General features: G+C 56.7%; 1 protein-coding gene across 4 annotated transcripts; it reads right to left on the minus strand.

Moving 5' to 3' along the window:
• Nucleotides 1-6215: 6215 nt before the first annotated feature.
• Nucleotides 6216-12414, minus strand: SSTR3 (somatostatin receptor 3). Of its 4 annotated transcripts, none has more exons than XM_035271841.3 (4): nucleotides 11882-12414; nucleotides 10909-11095; nucleotides 10653-10797; nucleotides 6216-8017 (listed from the first exon to the last, which is right to left on the minus strand). In XM_035271841.3, exon 4 carries the CDS (start codon nucleotides 7981-7983, stop codon nucleotides 6727-6729), a length of 1257 nt encoding a protein of 418 aa, XP_035127732.2. In that variant the 5' UTR covers nucleotides 7984-8017; nucleotides 10653-10797; nucleotides 10909-11095; nucleotides 11882-12414; the 3' UTR covers nucleotides 6216-6726. The 4 variants fall into 4 exon arrangements, with proteins under 4 accessions (XP_035127732.2, XP_035127740.2, XP_035127749.2 ...); XM_035271849.3 differs by having other exon boundaries at nucleotides 10602-10797; XM_035271858.3 differs by lacking the exon at nucleotides 10653-10797.
• Nucleotides 12415-15787: the final 3373 nt, after the last annotated feature.

A 15787-nucleotide genomic window follows, 5' to 3' on the forward strand; every position in this document is an offset into this window, starting at 1 on the left:
GCACACACGCGTGCGCTCTTTGCGCCCATCATTCACCCCTCGGTGCGGGTATGCTGCTGTGAGGCTTGCTGGAGGGCTGCTGGCTGCTGGGATTCTGGGGAGGAACCAAGGTCCCCGTGGAGCCTGGGCTGCCCTCTGCCTGTTGGGTTTTCCCGTAGGGTGTTGTCTCCCCCCGCCCCTGCATCATCACTCCTGTCTACTCAGCCCCCATTTTCATAGTTTTCTTTTTAAACTATGGTCCCTGGACTAGGGCCTGGGAAAACAGTGTTTTGGGTCCGGCTCCCGGTGCTGTAGCCCTAGGCAAGCCACATGATCATCCCGGCCCCACTGTCTTCAGGGCTAAAATTCGTATCAGAGATGTCTTCGGGAACTGGAAGGTCTATGCCTTCCCTGTGGACACAGTCTGGTTCTCTCTTTTCACTCATCTGGACTATAATCCCTTCTGGAACACTTTCAGCCCCACCGCAGATGGATTCCTGCTCCTGCTGGAGCTCTCCTCATGTCCACGTCACACACAGCACCCATGGTGTGCTGGGCGCTGTCCTATGCTGTGGCAAATATTAACTCATTTAAACTTCCTAGCAATAGGACAGTTACTCTCATGCTCATCTCAGAGAGGAGGAGATTCAGGCACGGAGAGGCTAATTAATTGGCTCAAAATCAAAGAGCTAGTGAAGATGAGCTGAGATTCGAGCGCAGGCACTTCCAGAGTCCGTGTGCTTAAGAACTGCTCTCTGGGTCTCCTCCCTCCCCCTACATAAGTCTCTGGGAAGAAGCGGAGAGCTCTGATTCTCTTTTCTCCCTTCCTTCCTTTCTCTTTTTTCTTTCTTTTCTTTCTTCTTTCTCTCTCTTTCCTTTTTCTTGCTGGCTTTATGCAACGGGCTGGCATTCTGATTGTTCTTTTTTCAGGTTTAATCCTTCGATAAAGTTTTCAGGTAAAAAGTAAAAAAGAAGAAGAAAAAGAACTGCCTTCTTATCGTCACCATCACTTCCTCGGTTCCTAGAACACAGACAGGGCTTGTACTGGACTTCTCTGCTCTCAGCGTTTTGCAATTGGCAATGTTATAAGTAAAATGTCGATGCCACAAAAGACATAGCACTGGAAGATGAATCCTCCCAGAAAGGCAGTTCACTTCTGCAGGGCTGCAGTGCACGGACGGAGCAATGATGGCCGCTACTCGCTTAGACAATGGGGGAGGAGGTACTTACTCCTGACGGGGGTTGTCCCTACTGCTGTGTCGTCCCCCATTGGCCAGGGTTAGACCGCACAAGCTAGACTAATACTGATTGGCTATTTTAGAAAGAGCAGGGGTCCGGGCTGAGTGGCAGGGTGCATGTTTTGGCAGGGAGGATGGTTACAGGTGTGTCAGAGCAGATAGCCAGAGGTGATCAGGTGACCGGGATAAGTCAGGATGAGCGGGGAAGGGGAGCAGATGTGAACTACTGATTAGAACCGGTGGAGAAGGTTGCTTACTGGAATTCCAAGAAAGTTACACTTTAAAATAAAGAATTAAAATATAAGAATGCTGATCAGGACATACTGATTCTTTGAAGAGAAACTTAGGGTTCACTATAACAGCGATCACCCAATAAATTCTTGCTGGAGAGTTTGAAGGAATGAATGGGTTAACCCAACTGGTCCCCACTGGGAGCCCCAGGAGCGAAGGGGCCACGGTCTCCATTTTCTAAGTGGGAATTAGGAGTTTGCTAGGCCTGCCTTCACACAGCACCACACACTGGGTGACTTTAACAACAGTAACTGAGTGTCTCACGGTTCTGGGGGCAGAAGTTCAGGCTTGGCCACCGCAGCTTAGTTCCTTGTGAGGGCTGCAAGGGAAGGAAGGGCTGCTCCCGGCTTCTGCCGTGCTGGCCATCTTCGGCGTATCTTGGCTTACAGGTGCCTCGTTTCATCTTTATCTCCATGTTCATGTGGTGTCTCCTTGGGTGCCTGTCTGTATCTCAATCACCACCTTTTTTTTTGAAATGGAGTCTTGCTCTATTTCCCAGACTGGAGTGCAGGGGTGTGATCTCCACCTCCCAGGTTTAGGTGATTTCCCTGCCTCAGCCTCCCAAGCAGCTCGGGATTACAAGCGCATGCCGCCACGCCCGGCTAATTTTTGTATTATTAGTAGAGTCAGGGTTTCACCATGTTGGCCAAGCTGGTCTTGAGCTCCTAACCTCAGGTGATCCACCAGCCTCGGCCTCCCAAAGTGCTGGGATGACAGGCATGAGCCGCCACGCCCGGCCTCCCCCTTAGGGAGCATCCTCAGTATGACCTCTTCACCACCTACACCTACGATGACCGCATTTCCAACTAAGGCCACATTCTGAGGCTCTGGAGGTGAAGATTTCAACATAGGAATTTCAGGGGGATACAATTCAGCCTTAACAGGAATGGATGCCCTAGGAAGCCCTGTGTGACGCAGCCTCTGTCCCAAAAAAGGGGCCTCTTTGCTACCTCTCTTCCTTTCACTCACTGCCTTCCTCCAGCTCGAGGCCTTAGCACACGCAGATACCTCTGCCTGGCACACTTAGGCTGAAACTTCCACTCTAGATGCAGCCCCCATCAGCCCCCAGCCCTCCTCGGCTCTCCCAGCGCACGCTGCATGTCTCCCTCCGCACTGAGCCCCCAAAATTGGGCTACACTTCCTTGCGTGGGTTGCCTGTGAGGGCTGAGAGTGCAGGACCTGTGTCCATTTGCCTGCACTGGACCCCAGCCGCCTGCTGGGGCTTTGCATACAGCTGGTGCTCAGAAAAGCCTTTGTTAGCTAAGCGAACTCCATCCAGAGGTGAAATAAATGGCCCAACGCCACACAGTAGGTTTGCTGTGGGAGGCCCAGGGCCGAGGCCTGCTGACCTTGGCCCCATGATCTTTTTTTTTTCTTTTGAGACGGAGTCTTGCTCTGTCGCCAGGCTGGAGTAGGGAGACACGATCTTGGCTCACTGCAACTTCCACCTCCCGGACTCAAGTGATCCTCCCACCTCAGCCTCCCAAGTAGCTGGAACCACAGGCACACACCACCACACCTGGCTAATTTTTTTGTTTTTTTGGTGGAGATGGGGTTTCACCCAGGCTGATCTTGAACTCCTGGGTTGAAGCAATCCACCCACCTTGGCCTCCCAAAGTGCTGGGATGACGGGCGTGAGCCACCATGCCCGGCCTGTCTCCACGCTTTCTTCCGTGTCTAGCATCCTGCGATGTCCAGGCCGTCAGCTCCTGTGGGTCAATGGCCTCCACCTACCCCACCCCTTCTAGGTAAAGATGATCCCAAAGATCTGGGGGCGTGGTCTTTCCTGCCCCAGGCCCTGCGGGTTCCCAGCTCCCCTCTGATAATACCCATGATGATGCAGGAAGTCCCGGTCCAGAGCCTGGTGGCCCAGGGCTGTTGCCTGGCAACCTCCTCTGAAAGACAAGTTCAAGACAAAGGCTGGGTCTGAGCAACCTCAATGGCTAGAGGAGGACAGGAGTGGGTAAGGTGGGTTATCATCACCCCATCCTCCCTGCTCCAGCTCACAGCTACAGAGGCTTCCCTTACCCTACAGCCCCGAAGGCTGCCCTCAGCCACAGATACTAGCCCCAAACCCCTATATAAGCCCCTGCAGCACTCCTGTCCCCTATCACTCATTTATTCAGAGCCAGCATGTAGTTTCACAGGAGGTTCGAGGCACAGTGTGAACAGCCCCCCTGAAGTTGTGGCATGCAGTGGCTCCCTTTGTTCATTCATTCCAGATTCTCCTGAGAAAGGCCACAGCAGCACTGCCAGGTCCTGGGAGCACAAGGCTGTCAGACACACGTGTGTGGGGGACAAGGACACACACGCACAGGCTGCACATGAGCAGGCACTGGCAGGGACACCCAGTGTGGTGGGGAAACAAGGGCTGCCAGGGCCAGAGGAGGGACCCTGCCCAGGGAGCCACTCCCACCTAACACTGGGGCCCCAGCAGTTCCTCCATTCCCACCACTTCCCCACTGGCCGTGTGTCACACTGCAATGCATATTCACTCACGGACGCAGCTAAGCTGTCCCAACCACCTGCTATGCACCCTGCACTGGACTCACACACACCTTGACACACAATATCACACCAGCAAAGGCAGCCACACACAGCAAACCCCACACACAGACCCAGACCCACGTGTTGTTGGTTGCTGGTGCCTGGCCCACCTCCCCTAGCCATTAGTAGGCTGTCCCGGACCCACCCCTGCCCCACAGACCAGGCCAGACTGTCCATCACAGTGCCCTACCTTCTCTCTGGCTGGCAGTGTGGGCACATGACCTGCACCCGGCCAATCATGGCACCCTATCACTGTGTCTTTGTGATTGGCCCAAGGGACCATCATGTGACCTAGTCGGAGCCAATCCACTTTCTTCCCCGAGATGATATTTGGATGATAGGGAGAAAGGACATCTACTGCTTTTGGATGGAGGTCTATAAGGATGTGGGCTCAGAGCCATCAAGGGTATCTTCCATGTCTCCTGAACAACCTGGACTCTGGGAGGTCACACCTGAAGAGACCAGGGTGCACAGAACCCATGCACACCTACACGTTCACACCCATCGGTGGCATGTCTGGTGGAGAAATTGGCCCAGGCCACAACTGTTATCAGATGTCACCATCTTTATTGACAAGAGCTGGAGACAGAAGCAGCAAAGAGTTTCCTGAGCAGCCTCCCAGCACCCTTCCAGGACATTGCTCTGCTGTCCTGGCATCAGGAAGAGAAGGCCAGGAGGCCAGGGTGTCCCTCCTCCCTCAGACCCTCAGCTCTTCCTTAAGGAACCCCAGACCAAGCCCCAGGGCTGGGCCTCCAGCCTCCATTTCCACACAAGATGTGGTTCTCTGAACTTCCTTCCCCTCTGAGGGTCCCACACTCTCCCCATACTCTGCCTCCCTGACCCTCAGCCTTTGACCCCCTACCTGCCCATTTCTCATGGCCTGCAGTGTCCTCACCCCAAAGGACAGACAGAGGCCACTTGATGAAGGAGGGGGTGTAGGCCTAGCCTGGGGGTGAGGACACCCCACCCTACCCATTGCAGGGAGCCTGGAAGTTAGCTCACATGACTCATTTTCTCCTCAGATCCCAGGAGGCAGCCAGGCTGGGATTCATCTCCATTTGCTGATGGGGAAATTGAGGCCCGGAAGGCCAAGGCCAGCCAAGGACCCTGAGGTGTGCCAAAGATCCAAGTCTCCAAAAGTCTGGTTCCTTTGCTTTCCCTGAGGATCCCTGCCCTCTGCGGGAGGTGGGGAAGCAGAGGGATTTCCCAGGGTCACACCCTCCCAGGGCCAGCCTCGCCACAGCTCGAGGGTTCAGCTCTGGAAGGGAGCCTAGGCTCAGCCTTGGGCAGTGGCTGCTCCCCGTGGTCCCACTGCACGGTCGCACGTCAGCCTCTTCTTGTCTTCCCTGGGCCTCCCAACCTGTAGTCCCCAGGATTCTAGAGCATGGGGAGGCCTGCTCCCCACCCCCTAGGAGAGCCCCAGGCCTCCCAATGTACCTGGTAGCCAGCTCCACCCTAGGGCTTCTCTTAGAGCCTGAATCCTTATTAGCAGCACTCTCAGGCCCCTGGGGGACAAGGGCCCTGTGCCTGTCTGTATACCGTGCATTTGCCATTCCACACTGGCCGTTCCATCCTGGCCATGTCCTTTCCTCAGTACTGGTTGGGGCCATTGTCGGCAACTCAGGTTCACAGATACTACCATTGTGCTCAGCCCACAGGGGCCAGAGACAGCCCCAGGAAACAGATCTGTGTTCCTCCTCCTCCCCCTTCCCCCTTCCCCCTTCCCCCTTCCCCATCCTCCTCCCCCTTCCCCATCCTCCTCTCCCTTCCCCCTTCCCCCTCCCCCTCCTCCTTCTCCCCCTTCCCCCTCCTCCTCCCCCTTCTCCCTCCTCCTCCTCCCCCCTTCCCCTCCTTCCCCCTCTTCCTCCTCCCCCCTTCCCCTCCTTCCCCCTCCTCCTCCTCCCCCTTCCCCTCCTTCCCCCTCCCCCTCTCCCTTCCCTCTCCCCCTCCCCCTCTCCCTTCCCTCTCCCCCTCCTCCTCCTCCCCCTTCCCTCTCTCCCTCCTCCTCTTCCCTCTCCCCCCTCCTCCTCCTCCTCCTTCCCCCTCCTCCTCCTCCCGCCTCCTCCTCCTCCCGCCTCCTCCTCCTCCCGCCTCCTCCTCCTCCCGCCTCCTCCTCCTCCTCCTTCCACCTCCTCCTCCCCTTCCCCCCCCTCCTCCTCCTCCTCCTCCTCCTCCTTCCCCCTTGTGTTCCTCTTCCTCTTCTCCCCTCCTCTTCCTTCTCTCCACAGTGCTCCTCAGACACTCTGCCAGTCCTCATGGGTTGGGTCCCTCCCTCAGTCTCCAAGAAGGAGCCTTGGTTCATCCCTCTGAGGGCCAAGATTCAGGCTGATACCCCAAGACACTCCATCCCTGTGGGGGAGGCCAGTCTGCACCCACCTCTTCATCTGGGTCCTGCTCAGCAAGGTCAGCCCAGCAGCAGTGCCCTACAGACCTCCCATCTGACATAGCTCATCCAGGCTGATGACTCCTATCGCTGAGTCACAGCAGAAAATGAGGCCCAGAGAGTGGAAGAAACCTACCCAAGGTCACACAGAAAGTCCTGGCAGCCAGAGCATCAGAGCCCAGGCCCCTCAACATACCATTGTGGGCCTCTGGCACCTTGAGAAGTATGCCCCAAGCACACCCACAGCTTCTGCCCCTTCCTCGGGCCACCCCGGCTCTCCCCAGGCCCCTACAGATAGCTGGTGTGCCCTGTGCTGGATTTCTCCCCATTGGAGGGCTCTTGGGGAAGGAACTGCTGCTCCTTGCTGGCCACTCTGCTGGGTGGCCGCTCCTGCCCACTAGTGCCAGGCTGCGTGATCTGGCTGACCCGGCCATTCATCTCCTTCCCCTTCCCCTGCTCCCTGCTCCCCTCCCCATCCTCCTCCTCCTCATCTACCTCCTCAGTCTTCTCCGGAGGGCCGGCAGTGGGCTCCTGGCTGCGAACGCGGCGGGAGGGTCGCAGCAGGACCCTGCGGAAGCCCTGCTTGAAGCGGTAGGAGAGGAAGCCATAAAGGATGGGGTTGGCACAACTGTTGGCATAGGGCAGCGCCACCACCAGGAAGTAAACCCCAAAGAAGGCGGGCTCCTCAGGCAGTGGGCACACCACGTTGACGATGTTGAGCACGTAGAAGGGCATCCAGCAGAGCACGAAGAGCGCCACCACGGCCACCACCATGCGCGTGACTCTGCGCTCAGAGCGTCGCCGCCGCTGGCACGAGGGTGCCCACACCCGACGCCCGGCGGAGCGCACCTTCACCACGATGAGCAGGTAGCAGAGGCAGATGACCAGCAGCGGCCCGAAGAAGCCCAGCGCGGCCGTGTAGATGATGAAGCCGGCTCGCCAGGCCGCCGCCGGCTCGGGCCACTGCATGTGGCAGGTGCTCATACCGCGGGGCACCCCCGAGAAGACCACCACGGGCAGCACCACCACAGCTGAGGCCACCCACACGGCCGCGCTGACCGTGCGGGCCACCGGAGCCGTGCGCCAGCGGGCCGAGCGCGTGGGATGCACCACGGCCAGGTAGCGATCCACGCTCATGACGGTCAGGCAGAAGATGCTGGTGAACTGGTTGATGCCGTCCACCGCCATGACCAGGCGGCACATGAGGGAGCCAAAGGGCCAGTAGGACAAGGCATTCTGGGCGGCCAGGAAGGGCAGTCCCAGCATGAAGAGCTCGTCAGCCAGTGCCAGGTTGAGGATGTAGACGTTGGTGACCGAGGGACTGGCCGTGTGTCGCAGGACCACATAGATGACCAGCGAGTTTCCCAGCAGGCCCACCACGCACACCACCAGGTACACCAGCGTGATGAGAATACCGCTGACCGCCAGCCCCGCCGAGCTTGGACCTGCCGACACGTTGCCCAGGGTGGCATCTGGGGGCCAGGCTGAGGAGGCATTCCCGGGTTCTGAGGTTGTAGACACCGATGATGGATGAAGTGTGTCCATGGCCGAGGGGGGTGGTCAGCAGTCAGCTATTTGCCTGGGAGAAGGAAAAACAGCTCAGTCGCGGCAGAGGATGGCTTTCTCTCTGCTGCCCCTCCCATCATGCTGCATGCCCATCCTCCCATCGTCTGAGAGATTGCATCATGTCATTCACCCTGCACAGCCACACAAGGCTGAGTGGGGGTATCCCCTTTCCTCCAATAAGGAAACTGAGGCTCAGGGAGGCTCCATCATGCAGCGAGGGTGTGCTGTGCGGTATGAATCACACCATTTCGTAAACCAGTACCCGCCCTGTCTACAGGTGAGGCCCCGCTGGCAGGGCCCTGAGAAGTGGGTTGCATTGTCACCAACGGGTCTCACCCTCACATCTGAAAAACACTGGTTCAAATCACAGGACCTTCACCTGGAACCCCACTCGCTAGATAAACCTCAGAGGATCCTGAACGCACTAAACTCCAGGTGAAGGTTCAGGGCAGAGCTGTTATCAGAGTCTTCAGGTTCCAAAGGCTGTTAAGAACCACAGGCTCCTGCGTCCCCTCCCCTGGGAGTCAGAGCCCTCAGGCACCCCCTCAGCCTGGGCCATCCCACTGTGCTCCTCCCAAAGACCCTGCCCAGAAAGGTTGGCTGCAAACCTGGGTTTGCTGAGGCCCCTTCTCCCCAGAGGCCCAGCTGGCGTTGGAGAACTTTGCAATTCTCTTGGTAGGTGCTATCCAAGAGTAGCCCCTCCCACTGGCTGGTGGGGCCGGCCGCCTGGAGAAGGGGCCAGTTTCAGAAGGGACTGCACTCCACAGGCTTTCTTAGTGCCTTTCTCATCCCACGCCTGTGTATAAGAAGTGGGGCTCATCGGGGCTCCCCTGCGAGACTCTGATCGCCACCTGTGTAGAATCTCCAGCCAGCTTCGGACCGTCCCCACTGCCTCTGCATCACTCATGCACAGGCACAAGCTCTGCCTCAGTGTCAGGCATCAAATAAACCAGAGAAGCCAGGAGTGGACCAATTCCAATGCAGGGGATGGCAGGACCCGCTTCGGAAAGCCACGTTCAGGAGGAGGCCCAGGCAGAGCCAGGCTGGAAGCAGGAGCCTCCCCTGGGGCCTGGACCATGCACTGCAGCCCTTCTTCCTAATGATCCCCCAATCCCCTGGCTCCTGGCTGTCCTCGGATTCTCCCTTCAGAAAACCCTGACGGGAAGAGAAATCTCTCAGAGGAGAAGCCCTTCCTCTAGTCTTCCTGACACTTGGCCTGCAGTCCCTCCCTCCAGTGGGAGCTGCGGTCTGCACTGCCCTATATGGACGTCACCGTTGAGGTGCAAAGCTCTTGGGAAGGGAAGGCACCCCAAATGCAAACAAATGCCTCTGAGCACGCCTGGCTGCCCCTGCCCCAAGAACTGGGGCTGCAGAGGGCATCGAACCAGAGAAGGTTCATTTGATGAAAGGACTTAGAGTGCCAGGCTGGGTGAAGCCAAGGGTAGCAAGGAACCCCTAGGCCACGGGGTCTCCAAATGCATCCCAAGCTGGCTGGGCTCAGAGCATCTCCTCCCTGTTCCTGGAGCTGGGAGAAGAGGATTCTGAGCCTGGGTCATCCCCCAACCTATCCTCAACCCATCCTTCTCCTCAACCCCTCATCAGCTCTTCTGAGCCTGGGACAGCAGCACTAAGAGAGGGGCACCTGGACAGTGGGCTAGAGGATCCCAACAGGGCTGCTCATCTCTGAGCCCTGACTGTGCCAGGTGCCAGGCTAAGCCGGTGAACTGCAGCATCCTATGGGGTGTCCTATGAGGGAGGCACTACTGTCACTCCGAATGCACAGATGGGAGCAAATGTGAGGTCACATGTTCTATTCACAACTAGGAAGGGGCAAATCTGGAAAGACCTATAGTGACCACACTCCACCTCTATGCTCATTCCACAGCCCGGCAAACTGAAGCCGGGCCTGAGAAGGCACCTGCCTGAGTGCCCACCTGGTATCCAGCTTTCCCAGTTGCCCCCAGGGCTTTGAGCTATGAGGATCATAGACTCAAAGCCTCACGGACCTTAGAGGGCTAAAAATAGAATTTTGAATTCTTAGAACACTCAGAATGTTGGAGCCATCAGATTTTACATCCAGTGTCCTTGAATCAGAGAATGTTAGAATGAGTCCTTCTTAGACCTGGACTTGTGGAGCCTGGGACTTTACAGTCCTGCCTCCTTGGTTGTGGGACCCACGTCACCACCCACCTTGCCACCCTGTGCCACGCACTGATCCTCTTTATAGCAGCCCGGCTGGTTGGCCAATCGCAAGCCAGGGCTGTATATGGGAGGGAAGCACCAGGCTCCAGAGAGAAGCAAGGAGCTGGACAGGCGCAATTTCCAGGCTTCAGGGACAGATGCTCTTGGGGTGGCCCTCTGGGGGTAAGCTCTGAGGTTGCCCCCCTCCCCACGCCTGCCCAGCCCACGTCTGTGCACCCACAAGAGCATGCGCTAACACACACCTTGTCCTGGCAGGAACACGGCGTGCCTAGCCAGACCCACCTTTATACCAGGGAATGCAATCGCCCCTCCCAGAACCCCTGCCCACCCCTCACCCCCAGAAAACCCTGCCTCCACCCTCATCTTGACCCCTTCCCAGTCAAAATTTGACCGACCCAGGCAGCAGAGGCAGGGAAATTATGGTTTTCCACGCGCGTAAGCCAGACCTGCAATTGAGGGGCCGTCTTTTCTTTAAAGAGCTGGAATCCTGTGCCTGATCTAGTTCATCCTTGGGAAGGAGGGACTTTTCCTCCGTCTGGTTTATCTTTGGCACAAGCTTGCCTGAAAGCTGGGGGCGGACTCCTCAGAGGACTGTTCAGGAGGAGATGGCACAGAGGGGGTGAGTGGCTGCCTGAGCCCCACAGCCCTTACAGCTCAGGGAGGCCAGGCACCCCGATTATTCTCCACCGGCCCGTCTCCTACCTGGTAGAACACTGGCTCTTGAATGCAGGGGCCCCGAATGATGCCTTTCTTAACTTCAGGACCTGGGACATGACCCAGAACATCCGTAAATGTGAACCGCCAAGCAGTGCAGCAAGGAGAGAGCTCCAAAGTGGGATGTTGGCCCCGGGGGGAAGCCTCAGATCCACATCCCCGGATCCTCAAGATCCTCAAGAAGCCCAAGAGGAAGAGTTTTTAGAGAGGGAGAAGTTGAGGCTCAGAGAGGTTCAGTAAGTTGCCCAGGGTCACCCAGCTGGAGAGTGGGAATTCAAACCACTTCTGTCCTGGCCACATTGGCCCCTCTGAAGGCCTCAGGCTGGGAAGAATCAAAGGCTGTGACAGTCCTGAATAGTGCAGGGTGATGGCCCCTGGCTCTCTGCTTGTCCTCTACATCGTCGGGTCTTCCCCCGCAAAGAGACGGGGTTATGGTTGTCAGTGCCGACTGATGCACGTGAACCCCAGATCTGGGGCCTGATCCCAGGAGCACACCCCACAGGCCCAGGCTCGGGCTCCAGCCAACAGCGACAGTGCCACATTGCTACGTGGCCTTGGACAAGTCACTTCTCCCCCCGGGACTTCAGTTTCCTCGTATGGAAGACAAGGGGACCCACCTCCCAGGGTCGTTGCAAAGTTTACATGGAGGCGTACCCAGCCCAGGGCTGGGCAGGGAGGGAGCTCAGGAGAGCTGCCACGTGAGCTGGGGAAGCCCACATGATGCATCTGGCTTCCTCCAGCCCTGAAGCCTGTGATGCTGTGATTCTGAGATCCTAGAATCATGGCACAAGATTCTGAGACTAACGCCCCCTCCCTGCAGCCCACCAGGCCTCCCTCCTGCCTCCCTGGGACTCCTCACCCTCTGCCTCCCAAGGCCCAGCCTCCCAAGTTCATCCTAAGCAGAGAATGGGCTTCTGGGACCCCACCCTTCGGGACATCACCCGGGCCCCAGCCTCCTTACCTGCCCATGGGGTGAGGGCTCCCCTCCTTGCCGCCAGGCTGGTTATCATTCTGCTGTCCCCTCTCCCTGCCCAGTCCCCAGGTGCCCCCGGGCAGTAACTGGGGTCCCCACACGGCACCCACTTCTAGTCTGCCTGCGGGCTTGGGTCCCCTCCCAGACCCTCAGCCACAGCTGTCCACAGAGCCTTTCCCATCTGGTCTCCGGCCCTGACTTCCCAACCAGCGCCTGGTACGTCACCCCCCATCTCCAGGACGCATCCTTGGGGGGGGCAGGGGCATGGATCGGGGGAGAAGCTTCCCAAGGTGAAGAAGAGAAGGGGGAACAAGGGACGAAGAAGCCAATAGAAATAGAGGGGAAGGGGGTCGGGAGGAGGTGGAGAAAGAGAGATAGGGAGGGAGAGGAGAGGGAGAGAGAAGACAGTGAGTGGGAGGAAAGGCAGAATGAGGGGGAGTGATGAGAGATGCGTGACAGGAGACCAGGAGGAGGAAAGAGGAGAGGAGACACTGGCGAGAGGGAGAGATGCAGAGAGAGGCAGGATAGAGAGGAGGAGGAGGGAGGAAGGAGAACGAGGGGGTGGCCAGGAGAGTGACAGAGAGGAACTGTGCCACAGATGGTGACATGGAGCCCACGAAGGAGGGAGCCAGCGGGGAGGGGCAGAGGGCCAGAGAGCAGGTGTGGGGGGTGGGGGGCCTGGAGAGGGAGCAGGAGGGGGCAGACCCTGTTACCGGGGAGATTTCAGCCACCCACGCCGCCGGCCTTGGCTCCTGCAGGGAGTTGGAAAAAAGAAGGTTCTCAGTGCTCAGGGAAGCTGGGGCTGCCAGCCAGTGGCCAGAGCAGCTCCCCGAGGCCACTGCGGCACAGGTCCCCTGGGGCGACAGCTGTGTCCCCAGGCAAGGCTGGGTGTGGGGCCGGCCAGCCCAGGAGTCCACCGTCTAGTCCTGCAGTCCGGGCTCACTCAGCAGCACCGGCCACCAGGGAGGCACAATGGGGTCATTAGTCCTGGGATTGGTTAAATCTGGAGAGCCCCGGGCAGGGTGAGAGGAGAGGAAGGACAGGGTAGAGATCAGTATTGTAGGCTTTAAGGGAAAAATCACTGTGCAGCGAGAAAACAGATTTTCACCGTTTTGTGATGGACAAAACTCAAAACAGAATGATAATAATTGAGGCCAGTGCTTTGTAATGCAGGTCCACTCATGAGAAGAATAGAGTTCTTTTTAGCGGCATCACATTTTGCTAATTAGAGTTTAGAGTTTGTGTTTTCTATCATCAAATTGCTGGCAAATGGTCATCTGTAAAAACCATTCTTAGCTTGTAGGCCGTATGGAAACGAGCAGTGAGTGGGACGTGCCCCCAGGGCCGTATCTACTGATCTCTGCTCTATGAGACCTGCCCTGAGGCCAGGAGCACAGGCCCAGCTGCCTTGGGACGCCATGCCCCAGCCTGTGCTGATTCTTGCCTCAGCACAGGAGTGGTAAGGAAAGGAACAGTCTGAGATGGGAAGGAAAAGGACACACGTCTTGGCTGAGTACCTACTATGTGCCAGGCACCACTGAAGCTCCTTTCCATACTGGGCCATTCCCTGGGACCAGGGCTGGACCCCCTTTCTCACTAGGTTCTTGGGGCTGCAGAGAACTGGAAGTTGAGTTGGTCCAGATGTGCCACTGTGCATGCGGCAGCACACAGTCGGGCACACCTAGAGCTGGCCTGGCCTCTGAACGCTGCCCCTCCATTTGCCATGTGCCTGGGGCAAGTCCCTTGCTCCAGGTCTCAGCCTCCCGTTGTCCTTGTTCATACAAGTTCATGAGGTGTGGCTGGGCTCCTGGGAGCATGTCCTCAGGGTCGAGGGTGGGTTTTCTATGGCACTGACCCCCTCCCCTCCCCACGGCTTCTCACTGCCCTCAGGATAAAGCTGTCCCCCTGAAGCCTACCGGACACTGCCTCCTGCAGTCCCACCGCCTGCACGGGCCTCCTCCCCTGCTGATTTCCCTCCCCGCCCTCTGCTCCAGGCCCAGTCTCCCCTCTTGTATTCATTCACTTGTTCCTGCAGGTTGGGGTACAGGGGCTGAAGACTGGACAGGGGAGTTGGAGCCCCGGCTCTGCCCCCACCATGCAGTGACCTTGAACGTCAGTTTCTCCTGCAGTAGATTGTACGCACCTGACTGCCCAGCCCCAGGGTTCTCGTGAAGGGTGGAGGAGTAAATGCTCATCAGGTGCCCCCGCCGAACACCTGTCCGGCACCCAGCCTTACTGCTCCTCCCCGGAGCCTGCCTGCCACTCTCCATCCAGGCCAGGCCACTGAAGGAGTTCAGCACACATCACTCCAGAATCTGCCACTTCGCCATATCGATTTCTTTGGACTAAAGGCACTCCAGAAACAGCAGGTGCAGGAAGGGTGCTCTGACCTCTCCTTTTCTTCCAGAAAGCAGGAAATACAATCCCCCAGGAAAGACGCCCTCCCTATGCCCAGAGGAAGAAAGGCATTCTTATTACCAGATAAGGAAAGCCGAGGCCGAAAGAAATCTGTACCCACAAACCTTTTAAATGAACGCTTATCTTCCTAATTACACAATTGCCATTCTTTGTTCAGCCTGGTACAAAAGTACTTATCCCTAGTCACTTCTTAGGGTCTTAGTCATTGTGTGTGTGTGCATGCGTGCGTGTGTGTGTGACTCGTAAATGAAATCTGTATGTTTTTCTCCTGCTGATCTGTCTTATTTCAGTGTAATTCTTCAGCCCAGCCAGAGACCCTAAGACAGTAGAGAAGGCTTACTTCTCCACCCCATCATCACCTTGCAGTCTCCTGCTGCCACCCTCACTCCTACTCAGCAGAGAGAGTCCATTACGAACATAAATCTTGCCAGATGCCTCCTTGAGACCCTCCTATGGACACCTGTTCCTTGTCAAATAAAATCCACAGTCGCTACCATGGTTTAAAAGCCCCATGTATCGAGCCTCAGCCTGCCTCTGCCACTCGGCCCTCTGTCTGAACCTCGCACAGTACACACCGCTGGGTCCCCCCTCTTCACCTCCAGCCCGGTGAGGCATCCCCTGCTCTGGCGGCCTTCTCCAGAGCCCTCCCTTTCTCCGACACTCCTTCCTTCCAGCTTCCTTTTTAGCTGTAATGCAGTGTTGGTTTTTTGGGATTTTTTTGTTTTGTTTTGTTTTTTTGAGGCCAGTGTTTCTCGTTCTGTCTGTCGCCATGCAATGGCGCGATCTCAGCTCACTGCAACCTCCACCTCCTGGGTTCAAGTGATTCTCCTGCTTCAGCCTTCCAAGTAGCTGGGATTACAGGTGCCCACCACTATACCCAGTTAATTTTTGTATTTTTAGTAGAGATGGGGTTTCACCACGTTGGCCAGGATGGTCTCAATCTCCTGACCTCGTGATCTGCCCGCCATAGGCTCCCAAAGTGCTGGGATTACAGTTGTGAGCCACCGCACCTGGCCAATGCAATGATTTTTCATTTGTTTTTATTTTATCAAAGTAAATTTAAAAACCAATCAAGACCCCAAGTGGATGCCTGAGATCGTGGACAGTAGTAAACCTGTATATATATGCTATTGTTTGTTTCCCTATATGATGTTTGCATATCTATATTTTAAAAATTTTTTAAATAGAAACGGGGTCTCACTATGTTGGCCAGGCTGGCCTCAAACTCCAGGCCTCAAGCAATCCTCCCACCTCAGCTTCTCAAAGTACTGGGATTATAGGCGTGAGCCACCTCACCCAGCCTGATAATTTTTTTTTTTTTTAAATAAAAGATCCCAGCCAGGTGCGGTGGCTCACACCTGTAATCCCAGCACTTTGGGAGTCTGAGGCCGGTGGATCATGAGGTCAGAAGATCGAGACCATCTTGACTAACATGGTGAAACCCTGTCTCTACTAAAAAAAAAAAAAAAAAAACAA

Source organism: Callithrix jacchus, chromosome 1 (assembly GCF_049354715.1).
Source record: "Callithrix jacchus isolate 240 chromosome 1, calJac240_pri, whole genome shotgun sequence".
NCBI classification, from domain to species: Eukaryota; Metazoa; Chordata; class Mammalia; order Primates; family Cebidae; genus Callithrix; species Callithrix jacchus.